Source organism: Oncorhynchus gorbuscha, linkage group LG13 (assembly GCF_021184085.1).
Source record: "Oncorhynchus gorbuscha isolate QuinsamMale2020 ecotype Even-year linkage group LG13, OgorEven_v1.0, whole genome shotgun sequence".
NCBI lineage: Eukaryota > Metazoa > Chordata > Actinopteri > Salmoniformes > Salmonidae > Oncorhynchus > Oncorhynchus gorbuscha.
The window spans coordinates 4291865-4310548 of NC_060185.1; the positions used below are offsets into that span (position 1 = coordinate 4291865).

Consider the following 18684-nt stretch of genomic DNA (forward strand, 5'->3'; position numbering starts at 1 on the left):
AGAGGACTGGCCACCCCACATAGCCCGGTTCCTCTCTAGGCTTCTTCCTAGGTGTTGGCCTTTCTAGGGAGTTTTTCCTAGCCACCATGCTTCTACACCTGCATTGCTTGCTGTTTAGGGTTTTAGGCTGGGTTTCTGTACAGCACTTTGAGATATCAGCTGATGTACGAAGGGCTATATAAATACATTTGATTTGATTTGAGACAGTAGGGACAGTAGAGACAGTAGAGACAGTAGGGACATTAGAGACCGTAGTTGCTAACTAGGACAACCCCGTTGTTAACTAGGGCAACCCCGTTGCTAACTAGGACAACCCTGTTGCTAACTAGGACAACCCTGTTGCTAACTAGGACAACCCCGTTGCTAACTAGGACAACCCCGTTGCTAACTAAGACAACCCCGTTGCTAACTAAGACAACCCCGTTGCTAACTAGGACAACCCCGTTGCTAACTATGACAACCCCGTTGCTAACTAGGACAACCCCGTTGCTAACTAAGACAACCCTGTTTTAACTAGGACAACTCCTTGCAGAGTACAATAAAAAACAAAACATTTATTTCACAAAATTACAAAATACAGTTTCCAATCAATTCATGTAATATGTCAAATGTGAATGAATATAGAGATTGAAGCAATGCCTCAAATTGGAATAGTTAGTCCTCTCAGACATGATATATAGACTATAGAGTAGGTATCAGGAAGTCATATTACAACCGATAAAAAGATCTTGGATAAAAACATCTTGGATAAAAAGATCTTGGATAAAAAAAGATATTGGATAAAAACATCTTGGATAAAAACATCTTGGATAAAAACATCTTGGATAAAAATATCTTGGATAAAAACATCTTGGATAAAAACATCTTGGATAAAAACATCTGGCTTGGCCACAGACATTGTTAATCCACTTTGACACTTAACATGCAAAAACAATAATACACCGTCAGACAAACACTTAATGTCAACACCCCATTATCCTCATTCCAAAAGTACACTTAGGCCTTTCCATTCTCTTGGCTACTTGAGATGGATTTGAGATGGAGATGGAATTGAGATGGAATGATTGGAATATGCAGAAAAGTCTCATCAATGTCTATTTGTCAGGTTGTACATGCCACTGACACAGCAGTAGTGATCCAGTTTCACAGGGTTTCATTGTGTGTGTGTGGGTTGGTCCATGGGTTGGTCCGTATCCGTCTGATATTCCACTCAATCAGATGGGTCTCTTGATCTGCTCAAATCTCTTTGCTGGGAAACTCTTAAAATATAGAAACACATTTCTGTATTTACAACACTCGAACGTAAACGTATTTCCCCTCTTTCTGGCTGTGGCTTCTTCCTCATGTCACTTCCTCATCCTCATGTCACTTCCTCATGTCACTTCCTCTTCCTCATGTCACTTCCTCATCCTCATGCCACTTCCTCATCCTCATGCCACTTCCTCATCCTCATGTCACTTCCTCATCCTCATGTCACTTCCTCATCCTCATGTCACTTCCTCATCCTCATGCCACTTCCTCATCCTCATGCCACTTCCTCATGTCACATTCTCATCCTCATGCCAATTCCACATCCTCATGTCACTTCCTCATGTCACTTCCTCATCCTCATGCCACTTCCTCATCCTCATGTCACTTCCTCATCCTCATGTCACTTCCTCATCCTCATGTCACTTCCTCATCCTCATGCCACTTCCTCATCCTCATGCCACTTCATGTCACATTCTCATCCTCATGCCAATTCCACATCCTCATGTCACTTCCTCATGTCACATTCTCATCCTCATGCCACTTCCTCATCCTCATGCCACTTCCTCATCCTCATGCCACTTCCTCATCCTCATGTCACTTCCTCATCCTCATGTCACTTCCTCATCCTCATGTCACTTCCTCATCCTCATGCCACTTCCTCATCCTCATGCCACTTCCTCATGTCACATTCTCATCCTCATGCCAATTCCACATCCTCATGCCACTTCCTCATGTCACTTCCTCATGTCACATTCACATCCTCATGTCACTTCCTCATCCTCATGTCACTTCCTCATCCTCATGTCACTTCCTCATGTCACATTCTCATCCTCATGCCACATCCTCATGCCACTTCCTCATCCTCATGTCACTTCCTCATCCTCATGCCAATTCCACATCCTCATGTCACTTCCTCATCCTCATGCCACTTCCTCATCCTCATGTCACTTCCTCATGTCACATTCTCATCCTCATGCCACTTCTTCACCCTCATGTCACTTCCTCATCCTCATGCCACTTCCTCATCCTCATGTCACTTCCTCATCCTCATGTCACTTCCTCATCCTCATGTCACTTCCTCATCCTCATGCCACTTCCTCATCCTCATGCCACTTCCTCATGTCACATTCTCATCCTCATGCCAATTCCACATCCTCATGCCACTTCCTCATGTCACTTCCTCATGTCACATTCACATCCTCATGTCACTTCCTCATCCTCATGTCACTTCCTCATCCTCATGTCACTTCCTCATGTCACATTCTCATCCTCATGCCACATCCTCATGCCACTTCCTCATCCTCATGTCACTTCCTCATCCTCATGCCAATTCCACATCCTCATGTCACTTCCTCATCCTCATGTCACTTCCTCATCCTCATGTCACTTCCTCATCCTCATGTCACTTCCTCATCCTCATGCCACTTCCTCATCCTCATGCCACTTCCTCATGTCACTTCCTCATGTCACATTCTCATCCTCATGCCACTTCCTCACCCTCATGTCACTTCCTCATGTCACATTCTCATCCTCATGTCACTTCCTCATCCTCATGTCACTTCCTCATCCTCATGTCACTTCCTCATCCTCATGTCACTTCCTCTGAGATATGGCTTGATGCATCATCATGACAGCAAAAATATCATAACACTACAGACAGTCAGACTGTTTCATGATAATGACATACCCCCCAGAGTATTGCGTAGTCGTCACCAATACAGCACGCCACTTCTGCTCTCACTAGTCACTGAGCCAACTGCAAAGGACAAGGAATAAAGAGAGTATGAATAACATCACAGGGACAGAATTTAAATGTATTTGTTTATATTTACGCAACAGATAATATTGTTATATTGTGAGGGTATGTGTGTGTCTCACCCTGCATGTCCAGTGTGTGTATCTCACCCTGCATGTCCAGTGTGTGTGTCTCACCCTGCATGTCCAGTGTGTATCTCACCCTGCATGTCCAGTGTGTATCTCACCCTGCATGTCCAGTGTGTGTGTCTCATCCTGCATGTCCAGTGTGTGTGTCTCACCCTGCATGTCCAGTGTGCGTGTCTCACCCTGCATGTCCAGTGTGTGTGTGTGTGTAACTCACCCTGCATGTCCAGTGTGTGTGTCTCAACCTGCATGTCCAGTGTGTGTGTGTCTCACCCTGCATGACCAGTGTGTGTGTGTGTCTCACCCTGCATGTCCAGTGTGTGGGTCTCACCCTGCATGTCCAGTGTGTGTGTCTCACCCTGCATGTCCAGTGTGTGTGTCTCACCCTGCATGTCCAGTGTGTGTGTCTCACCCTGCATGTCCAGTGTGTGTGTCTCACCCTGCATGTCCAGTGTGCGTGTCTCACCCTGCATGTCCAGTGTGTGTGTGTGTGTAACTCACTGTGCATGTCCAGTGTGTGTGTCTCACCCTGCATGTCCAGTGTGTGTGTCTCACCCTGCATGTCCAGTGTGTGTGTGTATCTCACCCTGCGTGTCCAGTGTGTGTATCTCACCCTGCATGTCCAGTGTGTGTGTCTCACCCTGCATGTCCAGTGTGTGTATCTCACCCTGCATGTCCAGTGTGTGTATCTCACCCTGCATGCCCAGTGTGTGTGTCTCACCCTGCATGTCCAGTGTGTGTGTGTGTGTAACTCACCCTGCATGTCCAGTGTGTGTGTCTCACCCTGCATGTCCAGTGTGTGTGTGTCTCACCCTGCATGTCCAGTGTGTGTATCTCACCCTGCATGTCCAGTGTGTGTGTCTCACCCTGCATGTCCAGTGTGTGTGTCTCACCCTGCATGTCCAGTGTGTGTGTCTCACCCTGCATGTCCAGTGTGTGTGTCTCACCCTGCATGTCCAGTGTGTGTGTCTCACCCTGCATGTCCAGTGTGTGTGTCTCACCCTGCATGTCCAGTGATGCTGGGTGTATATACAGCGGGTGGTTGAGCTCAGGGTCTTGGTCATAGAGAGACTGTCTGAAGACATTATACACCATCTCTCTGCTCAGAGTGAACTGCTCCAACTCAGTGTCATTCAGGGGCATCAGGAACCTCAGCCGGTAGTTAACTTGCACAGAGCCGTTTCTGACAGGAAGATCAGACCAGACAGTCAATCATACAGGGGTCTCAAATAAAACTGTGAAGGACCTCGGTGTTACTCTGGACCCTGATCTCTCTTTTGACGAACATATCAAGACTGTTTCAAGGACAGCTTTTTTTTCCATCTAAGTAACATTGCAAAAAAAAAATCTGACATTTTCTGTCCAAAAAAATGATGCAGAAAAATGAACCCATTATTTTGTTACTTCTAGGTTAGACTACTGCAATGATTTACTCTCAATGCGCTACCCGGATAAAGCACTAAATAAACTTCAGTTAGTGCTAAATACGGCTGCTAAAATCCTGACTAGAACCAACATTTTTATCATATTACTCCAGTGCTAGCCTCCCTACACTGGCTTCCTGTCAAAGCAAGGGCTGATTTCAAGGTTTTACTGCTAACCTACAAAGCATTACATGGGCTTGCTCCTACCTACCTCTCTGGTTTGATCCTGCCGTTCTGACCTTTAGTTCCTTTGTTTTGTATTTATTTAGTATGGTCAGGGCGTGAGTTGGGGTGGGAAGTCTATGTTTGTTTTTCTATGATTTGGGGATTTGTATGTTTCGGCCTAGTATGGTTCTCAATCAGAGGCAGGTGTCATTAGTTGTCTCTGATTGAGAATCATACTTGTACTGTTTGTTTGTGGGTGATTGTCTATGTTGATTGCGTGTGTCATCACAGGTCTCATTTAGCTTCACGGTCATTATGTTTATTGTTTTGTATAGTGTGTTTCAGTGTTTTCTTTATTAAATTTCATCATGAACACATACCACGCTGCATTTTGGTCCTTCTCGCCTCTCCTCTTCAGATGAAGAGGAGGACACCAGTGACACGTACATACCTACACGTACGCTACGGTCACAAGACGCAGGCCTCCTAATTGTCCTTAGAATTTCTAAGCAAACAGCTGGAGGCAGGGCTTTCTCCTATAGAGCTCCATTTTTATGGAACGGTCTGCCTACCCATGTGAGATACGCAGACTCGGTCTCAACCTTTAAGTCTTTACTGAAGACTCATCTCTTCAGTGGGTCATATGATTGAGTGTAGTCTGGCCCATGGGTGGGAAGGTGAATGGCAGGGCACTGGAGTGACGAACCGCCCTTGCTGTCTCTGCCTGGCCGGTTCCCCTCTCTTTCCACTGGGATTCTCTGCCTCTAACCCTATTACAGGGGTTAGTCACTGGCTTACTGGGGCTCTCTCATGCCGTCCCTGGAAGGGGTGCGTCACTTGAGCGGCTTGAGTCACTGATGTGATCTTCCAGTCTGGGTTGACGCCCCCCCTTGGGTTGTGCCGTGGGGGAGATCTTTGTGGGCTATACTCGGCCTTGTCTCAGGATGGTAAGTTGGTGGTTGAAGAGATCCCTCTAGTGGTTTGGGGGCTGTGCTTTGGCAAAGTGGGTGGAGTTATATCCTGCCTGTATCATCGGATGGGGTCACAGTGTCTCCTGACCCCTCCTGTCTCAGCCTCCAGTATTTATGCTGCAGTAGTTTATGTGTCGGGGGGCTAGGGTCAGTCTGTTATATCTGAAGTCCTGTCTTATCCGGTGTCCTGTGTGAATTTGAGTATGCTCTCTCTAATTCTCTCTTTCTGTCTCTCGGGGGACCTGTTCCCAGACCTGCTGTTTTCAACTGTCTAGAGACAGCAGGAGCGGTAGAGACACTCTGAATGATCGGCTATGAAAAGCCAACTGACATTTACTCCTGAGGTGCTGACTTGCTGCACCCTCGACAACTACTGTGATTATTATTATTGGACCATGCTGGTCATTTATGAACATTTGAACATCTTGGCCATGTTCTGTTATAATCTCCACCCGGCACAGCCAGAAGAGGACTGGCCACCCCTCATAGCCTGGTTCCTCTCTAGGTTTATAATCTCCACCCGGCACAGCCAGAAGAGGACTGGCCACCCCTCATAGCCTGGTTCCTCTCTAGGTTTCTTCCTAGGTTTTGGAGTTTTTCCTAGCCACTGTGCTTCTACACCTGCATTGCTTGCTGTTTGGGGTTTTAGGCTGGGTTTCTGTACAGCACTTTGAGATATCAGCTGATGTAAGAAGGGCTATATAAACATTAGATTTGAATCATCATGTCCTTCCAAGGACCAAGAGTTTTCCCAGAAGACTTGACCAAGAAAAACAGGCTTTACTGTAATTATATATGATTGCAATGAACCATGGGAAATAAATATAATATTTCCATCTGGTTCTCATTAAATGCAGAGTATAGTGGAAAGTACTGCACCCTCCTGGAAATAGAGTAAAATATGTGTTCATTGATGATGTGTTACCTGAAGTCAGAGATTTCAACACTGGAGAAGTAGCGACCCAGGGACGGAGACGAACTGTAGAGGTCAGACAACTGAGTGGAGGGAGGGAGGGAGAGAGAGAGGGAGGGAGGGAGGGGGGGGGGGGGGAGAGAGAGAGAGAGAGAGAGAGAGAGAGAGAGAGAGAGAGAGAGAGAGAGAGAGAGAGAGAGAGAGAGAGAGAGAGAGAGAGAGAGAGAGAGAGAGGGAGGGAGGGAGGGAGGGAGGGAGGGAGGGAGGGGGAGGGAGAGAGAGAGAGAGAAGAGAGAGAGAGAGAGAGAGAGAGAGAGAGAGAGAGAGAGAGGAGAGGGAGGAGAGGGAGGGGAGAGAGAGAGAGAGAGAGAGAGAGAGAGAGAGAGAGAGAGAGAGAGAGAGAGAGAGAGAGGGAGGGAGGGAGGGAGGGAGGGAGGGAGGGAGGGAGGGAGGGAGGGAGGGAGGGAGGGAGAAGTTAAGTGGTTAGAGAGAAAGAGAGAGAGAAAGAGAGAGAGAGAGAGAGGTGAAGTGGAGAGAGAGAGGGAGAAAGAGAGAGTGACGGTGGAGGGAAAGAGAGAGAGGGGGGAGGGAGAGAGAAAGAAAGAAAGAGAGGGGGAGGGAAGGGAGGCAGGGAGGGAGAGAGAAAAAAAAGAGTAAGAATGAGAGTGTGAATGTCTTTCCTTGGAACTCAACTACTTCTCATTACTATGGAAGTTCCCTTGTTCCAGTTAAACCCTCCTCAGATTCCTTCCACATTCTAAACTTATACACCTAAACTGAAAACACCAGAATACGCTAGTTTGACAGAACAATAAATAAACAGCAACAGATGGTGGCACTTGAATTATTATGTTTTGCATGATAATACTATTTAACTAAAAAAAAGTGGTAAAATTTTGAGAATAAAGTCAAAATTTTGAGAATAAATCGAGATTAATTATTAATAATTATAATTAATGTAAGATTAGAGATTTGGTTACTCCCTGGCAGATTTAGACTACCTGGCAACACCGTTGAAATGCCTGAGTTAAATGACCTGTGGAAACTCTATATCCTTGCTCTTTTATAAAACAATAATATATAATATTATAAAGTATTAGGACCTGGAGAAGGTTGTGAAACTTATTCTTTTTCAGAAGGAGGAACCACGGTTACATACAAAGGTAGAGGTGGGCGGGGTGTGTGTGTGTGTGTGTGTGTGTGTGTGTGTGTGTGTGTGTGTGTGTGTGTGTGTGTGTGTGTGTGTGTGTGTGTGTGTGTGTGTGTGTGTGTGTGTGTGTGTGTGTGTGTGTGTGTGTGTGTGTGTGTGTGTGTGTAATAAAAAGTAGGGGCAACAACAAACAGCCATCAACCTAGTGATCTAATAACCTTGTTCACTCCATCTAGAGATCAAATTTATTTATACATTTTATTGCTTAACCCTTATTTAACTAGGCAAGTTAGTTAAGAACCTATTCTTATTTCCAATGAAGGCCTACTGGGAACAGTGGGTTAACTGCCTTGTTCAGGGGCAGAACGACAGGTTCTGTCAGCTCGGGGATTCAATACTGCAACCTTTTGGTTACTGGCCCAACGCTCTAACCACTAGGCTACCTGCCTCCTCTAACCACTAGGCTACCTGTCTCCTCTAACCACTAGGCTAGGCTACCTGTCTCCTCTAACCACTAGACTACCTGTCTCCTCTAACCACGAGGCTACCTGTCTCCTCTAACCACGAGGCTACCTGCCCCCTCTAACCACTAGGCTACCTGTCTCCTCTAACCACTAGGCTACCTGTCTCCTCTAACCACTAGGCTAGGCTACCTGTCTCCTCTAACCACCAGGCTAGGCTACCTGCCTCCTCTAACCACTAGACTAGGCTACCCGCCTCTCTAACCACTAGACTAGGCTACCCGCCTCTCTAACCACTAGGCTACCTGTCTCCTCTAACCACTAGGCTACCTGTCTCCTCTAACCACTAGGCTAGGCTACCTGTCTCCTCTAACCACTAGGCTAGGCTACCTGCCTCCTCTAACCACTAGGCTAGGCTACCTGTCTCCTCTAACCACTAGGCTAGGCTACCTGTCTCCTCTAACCACTAGGCTAGGCTACCTGCCTCCTCTAACCACTAGGCTAGGCTACCTGTCTCCTCTAACCACTCTACCTGTCTCTAACCACTAGGCTACCTGTCTCCTCTAACCACTAGGCTACCTGTCCTGTCTCCTCTAACCACTAGGCTAACCACTAGGCTAAAAACCTGTCTCCTCTATCCTGTCCCGCCTCCTCTAACCACTAGGCTAGGCTACCTGTCTCCTCTAACCACTAGGCTACCTGTCTCCTCTAACCACTAGGCTAGGCTACCTGTCTCCTCTAACCACTAGGCTACCTGTCTCCTCTAACCACTAGGCTAGGCTACCTGTCTCCTCTTACCACTAGGCTAGGCTACCTACACGTACACACCATGTTTCCCCGTGGAAATTTCAGACTATAGGCATAAACTCTTCTAACCGGCCGGTGCATTATGAGCACTAACAAAACACTTTATTGGCTTTGTTACTGACTGAAGAGAACTGTGGTGAGTCCCTGTCTGGCACTGACTGAAGAGAACTGGGGCTGAGTCCCTGTCTGTCACTGACTGAAGAGAACTGTGGTGAGTCCCTGTCTGTCACTGACTGAAGAGAACTGTGGTGAGTCCCTGTCTGTCACTGACTGAAGAGAACTGTGGTGAGTCCCTGTCTGTCACTGACTGAAGAGAACTGTGGTGAGTCCCTGTCTGTCACTGACTGAAGAGAACTGGGGCTAAGTCCCTGTCTGTCACTGACTGAAGAGAACTGTGGTGAGTCCCTGTCTGTCACTGACTGAAGAGAACTGGGGCTGAGTCCCTGTCTGTCACTGACTGAAGAGAACTGTGGTGAGTCCCTGTCTGTCACTGACTGAAGAGAACTGTGGTCCCTGTCTGTCACTGACTGAAGAGAACTGTGGTGAGTCCCTGTCTGTCTGACATCCGAATTCGCTACAACATTATGCCGCGTAGCCTAGGCGAACACTTTGGCGAAAAAATATATGAATATTGGCAGCTATTAACGACCTTATCCGGGGTGCTTAAGCGAAATGTCAGTATAGAGACAAAGTGGAGTAAGTTTTGCCTAATGTTAGCTAGCTAGCTAACATTGAAACTGGTTGGTTAGCTACCAGCAGATTCATGAAGCGTATTAACATTATGAGTTGGGATTATGTTTAATTGTTTGCTAGCTAGCTACATGTCTAAACAAAAGACTCCACTCTGCCAAGTGATCATTTCACTGTACTAAAATATATATATATGTATATATAATAACAAAAACAAATGAGCTAAAGTGAAGATATTGTAAGCTATATGATATGGTCATTATTTGAACTGGCTAGCCAGCTAACTTAACATTAGCTAGCTAACTTAACATTAGCTAGCCAGCTAACTTAACATTAGCTAGCTAACTTAACATTAGCTAGCCAGCTAACTTAACATTAGCTAGCTAACTTAACATTAGCTAGCCAGCTAACTTAACATTAGCTAGCTAACTTAACATTAGCTACCTAACTTAACATTAGCTAGCCAGCTAACTTAACATTAGCTAGCCAGCTAACTTAACATTAGCTAGCCAGCTAACTTAACATTAGCTAGCCAGCTAACTTAACATTAGCTAGCTAACAAGCTAGAAATGATCCATCTTTTTTTTTGTTGCTTTTAGTTGCCTGGTTTGCTAGATTGACCTAAATGAATAATGAATAATAATGAATAAATAAATAACATTTACTGAATTCATTTTAAAACTGATGGGTTTATTTATACACCAGTTATGCTACTTTGGACCACCAGGCTGCTGAGGTCATGCAGCCTATCGGTTTTTATGTTTATACTTTTCATAAAGACAATGACGAGTTTGATGTCTAATGACAGAATATTCTGTGACAACTGTCTACAGATATAGTATAAACCATCCTTTAATCTTGAAATCTCTGATTTTAGTACCCAGCATACTCACTCTGTTTAGCACATGGCCTCACATGTGAGGAGAAAGAGATGGGCGGGGCTAAGGCTTAAGAGGGTGTGAACGATGCTGAATGGGTGTAGACAAAGAGGAGCTCTCCAGTAGGTGTACTTTACCAAAACATTCAAAGGCCTTTTTCTCCAAAGTGGGATTACAGGTTTATCAACTTTCAAAGCAGAATTACTTTCCCATTGTTCCTCAACTGTAGTGTGTGATATACAAAGGGTGGGTGTAATTCTGAAAGCTGATTGGTTAAAACCGCATTCCAGCTGGTGTCTATTCCACAAATCAAATCAAATTTTATTTGTCACATACACATGGTTAGCAGATGTTAAATGCGAGTGTAGCGAAATGCTTGTGCTTCTAGTTCCGACAATGCAGTGATAACCAACAAGTAATCTAACTAACAATTCCAAAACTACTGTCTTATACACAGTGTACGGGGATAAGGAACATGTACATAAGGATATATGAATGAGTGATGGTACAGAGCAGCATACAGTAGATGGTATCGAGTACAGTATATACATATGAGATGAGTATGTAGACAAAGTAAACAAAGTGGCATAGTTAAAGTGGCTAGTGATACATGTATTACATAAGGATGCAGTCGATGATGTAGAGTACAGTATATACATATGCATATGAGATGAATAATGTAGGGTAAGTAACATTATATAAGGTAGCATTGTTTAAAGTGGCTAGTGATATATTTACATCATTTCCCATCAATTCCCATTATTAAAGTGGCTGGAGTTGAGTCAGTGTCAGTGTCAGTGTGTTGGCAGCAGCCACTCAATGTTAGTGGTGGCTGTTTAACAGTCTGATGGCCTTGAGATAGAAGCTGTTTTTCAGTCTCTCGGTCCCAGCTTTGATGCACCTGTACTGACCTCGCCTTCTGGATGATAGCGGGGTGAACAGGCAGTGGTTCGGGTGGTTGATGTCCTTGATGATCTTTATGGCCTTCCTGTAACATCGGGTGGTGTAGGTGTCCTGGAGGGCAGGTAGTTTGCCCCCGGTGATGCGTTGTGCAGACCTCACTACCCTCTGGAGAGCCTTACGGTTGAGGGCGGAGCAGTTGCCGGGATGCTCTCGATTGTGCATCTGTAGAAGTTTGTGAGTGCTTTTGGTGACAAGCCAAATTTCTTCAGCCTCCTGAGGTTGAATAGGCGCTGCTGCGCCTTCTTCACGATGCTGTCAGTGTGAGTGGACCAATTCAGTTTGTCTGTGATGTGTATGCCGAGGAACTTAAAACTTGCTACCCTCTCCACTACTGTTCCATCGATGTGGATAGGGGGGGTGTTCCCTCTGCTGTTGCCTGAAGTCCACAATCATCTCCTTAGTTTTGTTGAGGTTGAGTGTGAGGTTATTTTCCTGACACCACACTCCGAGGGCCCTCACCTCCTCCCTGTAGGCCGTCTCGTCGTTGTTGGTAATCAAGCCTACCACTGTTGTGTCGTCCGCAAACTTGATGATTGAGTTGGAGGCGTGCATGGCCACGCAGTCGTGGGTAGAACAGGGAGTACAGGAGAGGGCTCAGAACGCACCCTTGTGGGGCCCCCGTGTTGAGGATCAGCGGGGAGGAGATGTTGTTGCCTACCCTCACCACCTGGGGGCGGCCCGTCAGGAAGTCCAGTACCCAGTTGCACAGGGCGGGGTCGAGACCCAGGGTCTCGAGCTTGATGACGAGCTTGGAGGGTACTATGGTGTTGAATGCCGAGCTGTAGTCGATGAACAGCATTCTCACATAGGTATTCCTCTTGTCCAGGTGGGTTAGGGCAGTGTGCAGTGTGGTTGAGATTGCATCGTCTGTGGACCTATTTGGGCGGTAAGCAAATTGGAGTGGGTCTAGGGTGTCAGGTAGGGTGGAGGTGATATGGTCCTTGACTAGTCTCTCAAAGCACTTCATGATGACGGAAGTGAGTGCTACGGGGCGGTAGTCGTTTAGCTCAGTTACCTTAGCTTTCTTGGGAACAGGAACAATGGTGGCCCTCTTGAAGCATGTGGGAACAGCAGACTGGTATAGGGATTGATTGAATATGTCCGTAAACACACCGGCCAGCTGGTCTGCGCATGCTCTGAGTGCGCGGCTGGGGATGCCGTCTGGGCCTGCAGCCTTGCGAGGGTTAACATGTTTAAATGCCTTACTCACCTCGGCTGCAGTGAAGGAGAGACCGCATGTTTTCGTTGCAGGCCGTGTCAGTGGCACTGTATTGTCCTCAAAGCGGGCAAAAAAGTTATTTAGTCTGCCTGGGAGCAAGACATCCTGGTCCGTGACTGGGCTGGGTTTCTTCTTGTAGTCCGTGATTGACTGTAGACCCTGCCACATGCCTCTTGTGTCTGAGCCGTTGAATTGAGATTCCACTTTGTCTCTGTACTGACGCTTAGCTTGTTTAATAGCCTTGCGGAGGGAATAGCTGCACTGTTTGTATTCAGTATATGCCATTTAGCAGACGCTTTTATCCAATGCGACTTACAGTCATGTGTGCATACATTCTACGTATGGGTGGTCCCGGGAATCGAACCCACTACCCTGGCGTTACAAGCGCCATGCTCTACCAACTGAGCTATGCCATCAGTCATGTTGCCAGACACCTTGCCCTGATTAAAAGCAGTGGTTCGCGCTTTCAGTTTCACGCAAATGCTGCCATCAATCCACGGTTTCTGGTTAGGGAATGTTTTTATCATTGCTATGGGAACGACATCTTCGACGCACGTTCTAATGAACTCGCACACCGAATCAGCGTATTCGTCAATGTTGTTGTCTGACGCAATACGAAACATATTCCAGTCCACGTGCTGGAAGCAGTCTTGGAGTGTGGAGTCAGCTTGGTCTGACCAGCGTTGGACAGACCTCAGCGTGGGAGCCTCTTGTTTTAGTTTCTGCCTGTAGGCAGGGATCAACAAAATGGAGTCGTGGTCAGCTTTTCCGAAAGGGGGGCGGGGCAGGGCCTTATATGCGTCGCGGAAGTTAGAGTAACAATGATCCAGGGTTTTACCATCCCTGGTTGCGCAATCGATATGCTAATGAAATTTAGGGAGTCTTGTTTTCAGATTAGCTTTGTTAAAATCCCCAGCTACAATGAATGCAGCCTCCGGATAAATGGTTTCCAGTTTGCAAAGAGTTAAATAAAGTTTGTTCAGAGCCATCGATGTGTCTGCTTGGGGGGGGATATATACGGCTGTGATTATAATCGAAGAGAATTCTCTTGGAAGATAATGCGGTCTACATTTGATTGTGAGGAATTCTAAATCAGGTGAACAGAAGGATTTGAGTTCCTGTATGTTTCCTTCATCACACCATGTCTCGTTAGTCATAAGGCATACGCCCCCGCCACTCTTATTACCAGAAAGATGTTTGTTTCTGTCGGCGCGATGCGTGGAGAAACCCGTTGGCTGCACCGCATCGGATAGCGTCTTCCCAGTGAGCCATGTTTCCGTGAAGCAGAGAACGTTGCAGTCTCTGATGTCCCTCTGGAATGCTACCCTTGCTCGGATTTCGTCAACCTTGTTGTCAAGAGACTGGACATTGGCAAGAAGAATGCTGGGGAGTGGTGCGCGATGTGCCCTTGTTCGGAGTCTGACCAGAAGACCGCTACGTTTCCCTCTTTTTTGGAGTCGTTTTCTTGGGTCGCTGCATGCGATCCATTCCGTTGTCCTGTTTGTAAGGCAGAACACAGGATCCGCGTTGCGGAAAACATATTCTTGGTCGTACTGATGGTGAGTTGACACTGATCTTATATTCAGTAGTTCTTCTCGACTGTATGTAATGAAACCTAAGATGACCTGGGGTACTAATGTAAGAAATAACACGTAAAAAAAACAAAAAACTGCATAGTTTCCTAGGAACGCGAAGCGAGGCGGCGGAAGACAAGTTACCACCCAGGCTAAATCTATGATGTTATTTACTCTGTTCCATTTGACTGCTGCAATCCACTGTCTCGTCAGCCCAGCCAGGCAATTTATAATTTCATTTTTTTTATTTTACCTTTATTTTACTAGGCAAGTCAGTTAAGAACAAATTCTTATTTTCAATGACGGCCTAGGAACAGTGGGTTAACTGCCTGTTCAGGGGCAGAACAACAGATTTTGTACCTTGTCAGCTCGGGGATTTGAACTTGCAACCTTTTGGTTACTAGTCCAATGCTCTAACCACTAGGCTACCCTGCCGCCCCCATAAACTTGATCTCCACTATAAAAAGCATCTAGACATTATCTCACATTTCTTTTAGACTAACATTTAGTTTTCAACAGCAGAGATTTGTTTAAACCTTGCTGTCTGTCTCTCCGATATTTAGTTTTCAACAGCAGAGATTTGTTTAAACCTTGTTGTCTGTCTCTCAGACATTTAGTTTTCAACAGCAGAGATTTGTATAAACCTTGTTGTCTGTCTCTCAGACATTTAGTTTTCAACAGCAGAGATTTGTTTAAACCTTGCTGTCTGTCTCTCAGACATTTAGTTTTCAACAGCAGAGATTTGTTTAAACCTTGTTGTCTGTCTCTCTGACATTTACAACATTGTTTCAATATTCAAATTCCATCTCCAGCTGTCCAATAGTAATGAACGCGTCGGTTGTCGGGACGACAGGCAGGCAGGCAGTGTTACTCAGCCAGTCAAAATCATGAATCAGCATCATTTTTATGGATAAACTGGAAAAAGGTCCAAACGAAACACAAATCAGCTAGTTTACAGTGGATGTATCCAAATAAATGTCACTAGAAAACATCGTAAACAAAATGCTAATGCTGCTACTTTGTTGTTATTCTGTCTGTTATTATGTCTGTTATTATGTCTGTACTGTTCGATGTGACTGTAAATTAGCCGTAGCTGGCCAGCTAGCAAACAAGGGATAAGAACGTTGCCAGCCTGTATGGCAATGGAATATGTAAAACAAACGACTGGGTCGCGTCCATATACTGGCTTCTCGGGCATTATCACTTTTAAATATACAGTTAGTCTAGCACTGAATCAATTATAGTCCTGTCCAACGGCCGCGGGAGGACTGAACAGTGAAGCTGGAGTTTTACACAAGTTTCCGCGGGAGGAGCGGCAACTCAAGGACCACTCCTGCATTTCCAATACCAGCTAACCCATTTGAATAATTAATAATTAATTAATTATTAATCCTCTAAATATATGAATATTAGATAAATGATGATAGACTATATAGGCAGGCTATATATAACATGTATTGGTTGTTAGCCTCTAGCATCATATCTCCTTTCACTATCGATCTATCGGTCAAAGGATGGGAGGAATGACGGATACATCGGTTATCCCAAAACAGGGGCATTGTCTCCATTCTAAGCTATTTGTCTCTAACTGAGACTACCACTGGTTCACGTTATAGAGTCTACTGGCTAGACCTGTTTGCTGTTAGTCATTTTAAGTTCCATTATTAGAACCTATCTTAGACAGGGCATGAGCCAAACCCCTATCTCCATTCTAGGCTATTTGTCTCTAACTGAGACTACCACTGGTTCACGTTATAGAGTCTAGTGGCTAGACCTGTTTGTTGTTAGTCATTTTAAGTTCCATTAAGTCGTCCCCCCCACTCCGTGTCTATGCAAGGTCCATGACCAGGGGCAGCCCTCGCAATCCTTCTCCACGCCAATCCGTGACCTACATTCACAAGATAATAAGTCTCACCAGGGGACAGTGTTGACACTGATACTAGGGACTGGTACTGTTCCCTTATTTTGGCTCTGTCTATAGTTCTCTCTCTCTCTAGTTCTCTCTCTCTCTAGTTCTCTCTCTCTCTAGTTCTCTCTCTCTCTAGTTCTCTCTCTCTCTAGTTCTCTCTCATTCATGTCCTATCCCTAGTTCTATCTCTCTCTAGTTCTCTCTCTCTCTAGTTCTCTCTCATTCATGTCCTATCCCTAGTTCTATCTCTCTCTAGTTCTCTCTCTCTATAGTTCTCTCTCTCTATAGTTCTCTCTCTCTCTAGTTCTCTCTCATTCATGTCCTATCCCTAGTTCTATCTCTCCCTAGTTCTATCTCTCCCTAGTTCTATCTCCCCTAGTTCTATCTCCCCTAGTTCTATCTCCCTCTCTCTCTAGTTCTCTCTCTCTCTCTAGTTCTCTCTCTCTCTAGTTCTCTCTCTCTCTAGTTCTCTCTCTCGCTCTAGTTCTCTCTCTCTAGTTCTCTCTCTCTCTAGTTCTCTCTCTCTCTAGTTCTCTCTCTCTCTCTCTAGTTCTCTCTCTCAAGTTATCTCTCTCTCTCTAGTTCTCTCTCTCTCTAGTTCTCTCTCTCTCTCTCTAGTTCTCTCTCTCTCTCTAGTTCTCTCTCTCTCTCTCTAGTTTTCTTTCTCTCTCTAGTTCTCTCTCTCTCTCTAGTTCTCTCTCTCTCTAGTTCTCTCTCTCTCTAGTTCTCTCTCTCTCGTTCTCTCTCTCAAGTTATCTCTCTCTCTCTAGTTCTCTCTCTCTCTAGTTCTCTCTCTCTCTCTAGTTCTCTCTCTCTCTAGTTCTCTCTCTCTCTCTCTAGTTTTCTTTCTCTCTCTAGTTCTCTCTCTCTCTAGTTCTCTCTCTCTCTAGTTCTCTCTCTCTCGTTCTCTCTCTCTAGTTCTCTCTCTCTAGTTCTCTCTCTCTCTAGTTCTCTCTCTCTCTAGTTCTCTCTCTCTCGTTCTCTCTCTCTAGTTCTCTCTCTCTAGTTCTCTCTCTCTCTAGTTCTCTCTCAAGTTATCTCTCTCTCTCTAGTTCTCTCTCTCGCTCTAGTTCTCCTCTCTCTAGTTCTCTCTCTCTCTCTCTCTCTAGTTCTCTCTCTCTCTAGTTCTCTCTCTCTCTCTCTCAAGTTATCTCTCTCTCTCTAGTTCTCTCTCTCTCTAGTTCTCTCTCTCTCTAGTTCTCTCTCTCTCTAGTTCTCTCTCATTCATGTCCTATCCCTAGTTCTATCTCTCTCTAGTTCTCTCTCTCTATAGTTCTCTCTCTCTAGTTCTCTCTCTCTAGTTCTCTCTCTAGTTCTCTCACTCTAGTTCTCTCTCTCTCTCTAGTTCTCTCTGTCTCTAGTTCTCTCTCTCTCTAGTTCTCTCTCTCTCTCTAGTTCTCTCTCTCTCTAGTTCTCTCTCTCTAGTTCTCTCTCTCTCTAGTTCTCTCTCTCTAGTTATATATGCCATTTAGTTCTCGCTTCTCCAAAGTTCTCCTCTCTCAGTCATGTGTGCATACATTCTACTCTAGTTCTCTCTCTCTCTAGTTCTCCCACTCTCCTGGCGTTATCTCGCCATGCTCTACCAACTGAGCTCAGAAGTTCTCTCTCTCTCTAGTTCTCTCTCTCTCTAGTTCTCTCTCTTCTAGTTCTCTCTAGTCCTCTAGTTCTAGTTCTCTCTCTATTCTCTCTCTCTCTAGTTCTCTCTCTCTATAGTTCTCTCTCTCTATAGTTCTCTCTCTCTATAGTTCTCTCTCTAGTTCTCTCACTCTAGTTCTCTCACTCTCTCTAGTTCTCTCTGTCTATAGTTCTCTCTCTCTAGTTCTCTCTCTCTCTCTAGTTCTCTCTCTCTCTAGTTCTCTCTCTCTAGTTCTCTCTCTCTAGTTCTCTCTCTCTATAGTTCTTCTCTCTCTAGTTCTCTCTCTCTATCCAGTTCTCTCTCTCTAGTTCATACATCTCTCTCTAGTTCTCTCTCTCTAGTTCTCTCAAGCTCTAGTTCTCTCTCTTCTCTCTCTAGTTCTCTTCTCTAGTTCTCTCTCTTCTAGTTCTCTCTCTCTAGTTCTCTCTCTCTAGTTCTCTCTCTAGTTCTCTCTCTCTCTCTCTAGTTCTCTCTCTCTAGTTCTCTCTCTCTCTCTAGTTCTCTCTCTCTAGTTCTCTAGTTCTCTCTCTCTCTAGTTCTCTCTCTCTCTAGTTCTCTCTCTCTCTAGTTCTCTCTCTCTCTAGTTCTCTCTCTCTCTCTAGTTCTCTCTCTCTCTAGTTCTCTCTCTCTAGTTCTCTCTCTCTAGTTCTCTCTCTCTAGTTCTCTCTCTCTCTCTAGTTCTCTCTCTCTCTCTCTCTCTAGTTCTCTCTCTCTAGTTCTCTCTCTAGTTCTCTCTCTCTCTCTCTCTCTAGTTCTCTCTCTCTAGTTCTCTCTCTCTCTCTAGTTCTCTCT

General features: G+C 45.3%; 1 protein-coding gene across 2 annotated transcripts in view; it reads right to left on the reverse strand.

Moving 5' to 3' along the window:
• Positions 1 to 534: 534 nt before the first annotated feature.
• LOC123992459 (TPA-induced transmembrane protein) overlaps positions 535 to 18684 on the reverse strand; it is a 42848-nt gene continuing 24698 nt past the window's right edge. Inside the window, exons 6-9 of one of the 2 annotated variants that reach the window (XM_046293612.1) lie at positions 6618 to 6688; positions 4134 to 4315; positions 2939 to 3007; positions 535 to 1259 (exon numbers count right to left, since the gene is read on the reverse strand). In XM_046293612.1, coding sequence (XP_046149568.1) covers positions 2961 to 3007; positions 4134 to 4315; positions 6618 to 6688 — 300 coding nt within the window. In that variant the 3' untranslated portion in view covers positions 535 to 1259; positions 2939 to 2960. Of the gene's footprint in view, positions 1260 to 2938; positions 3008 to 4106; positions 4316 to 6617; positions 6689 to 18684 lie in introns of both variants that reach the window. The other variant, XM_046293611.1, reaches the window with a different exon arrangement.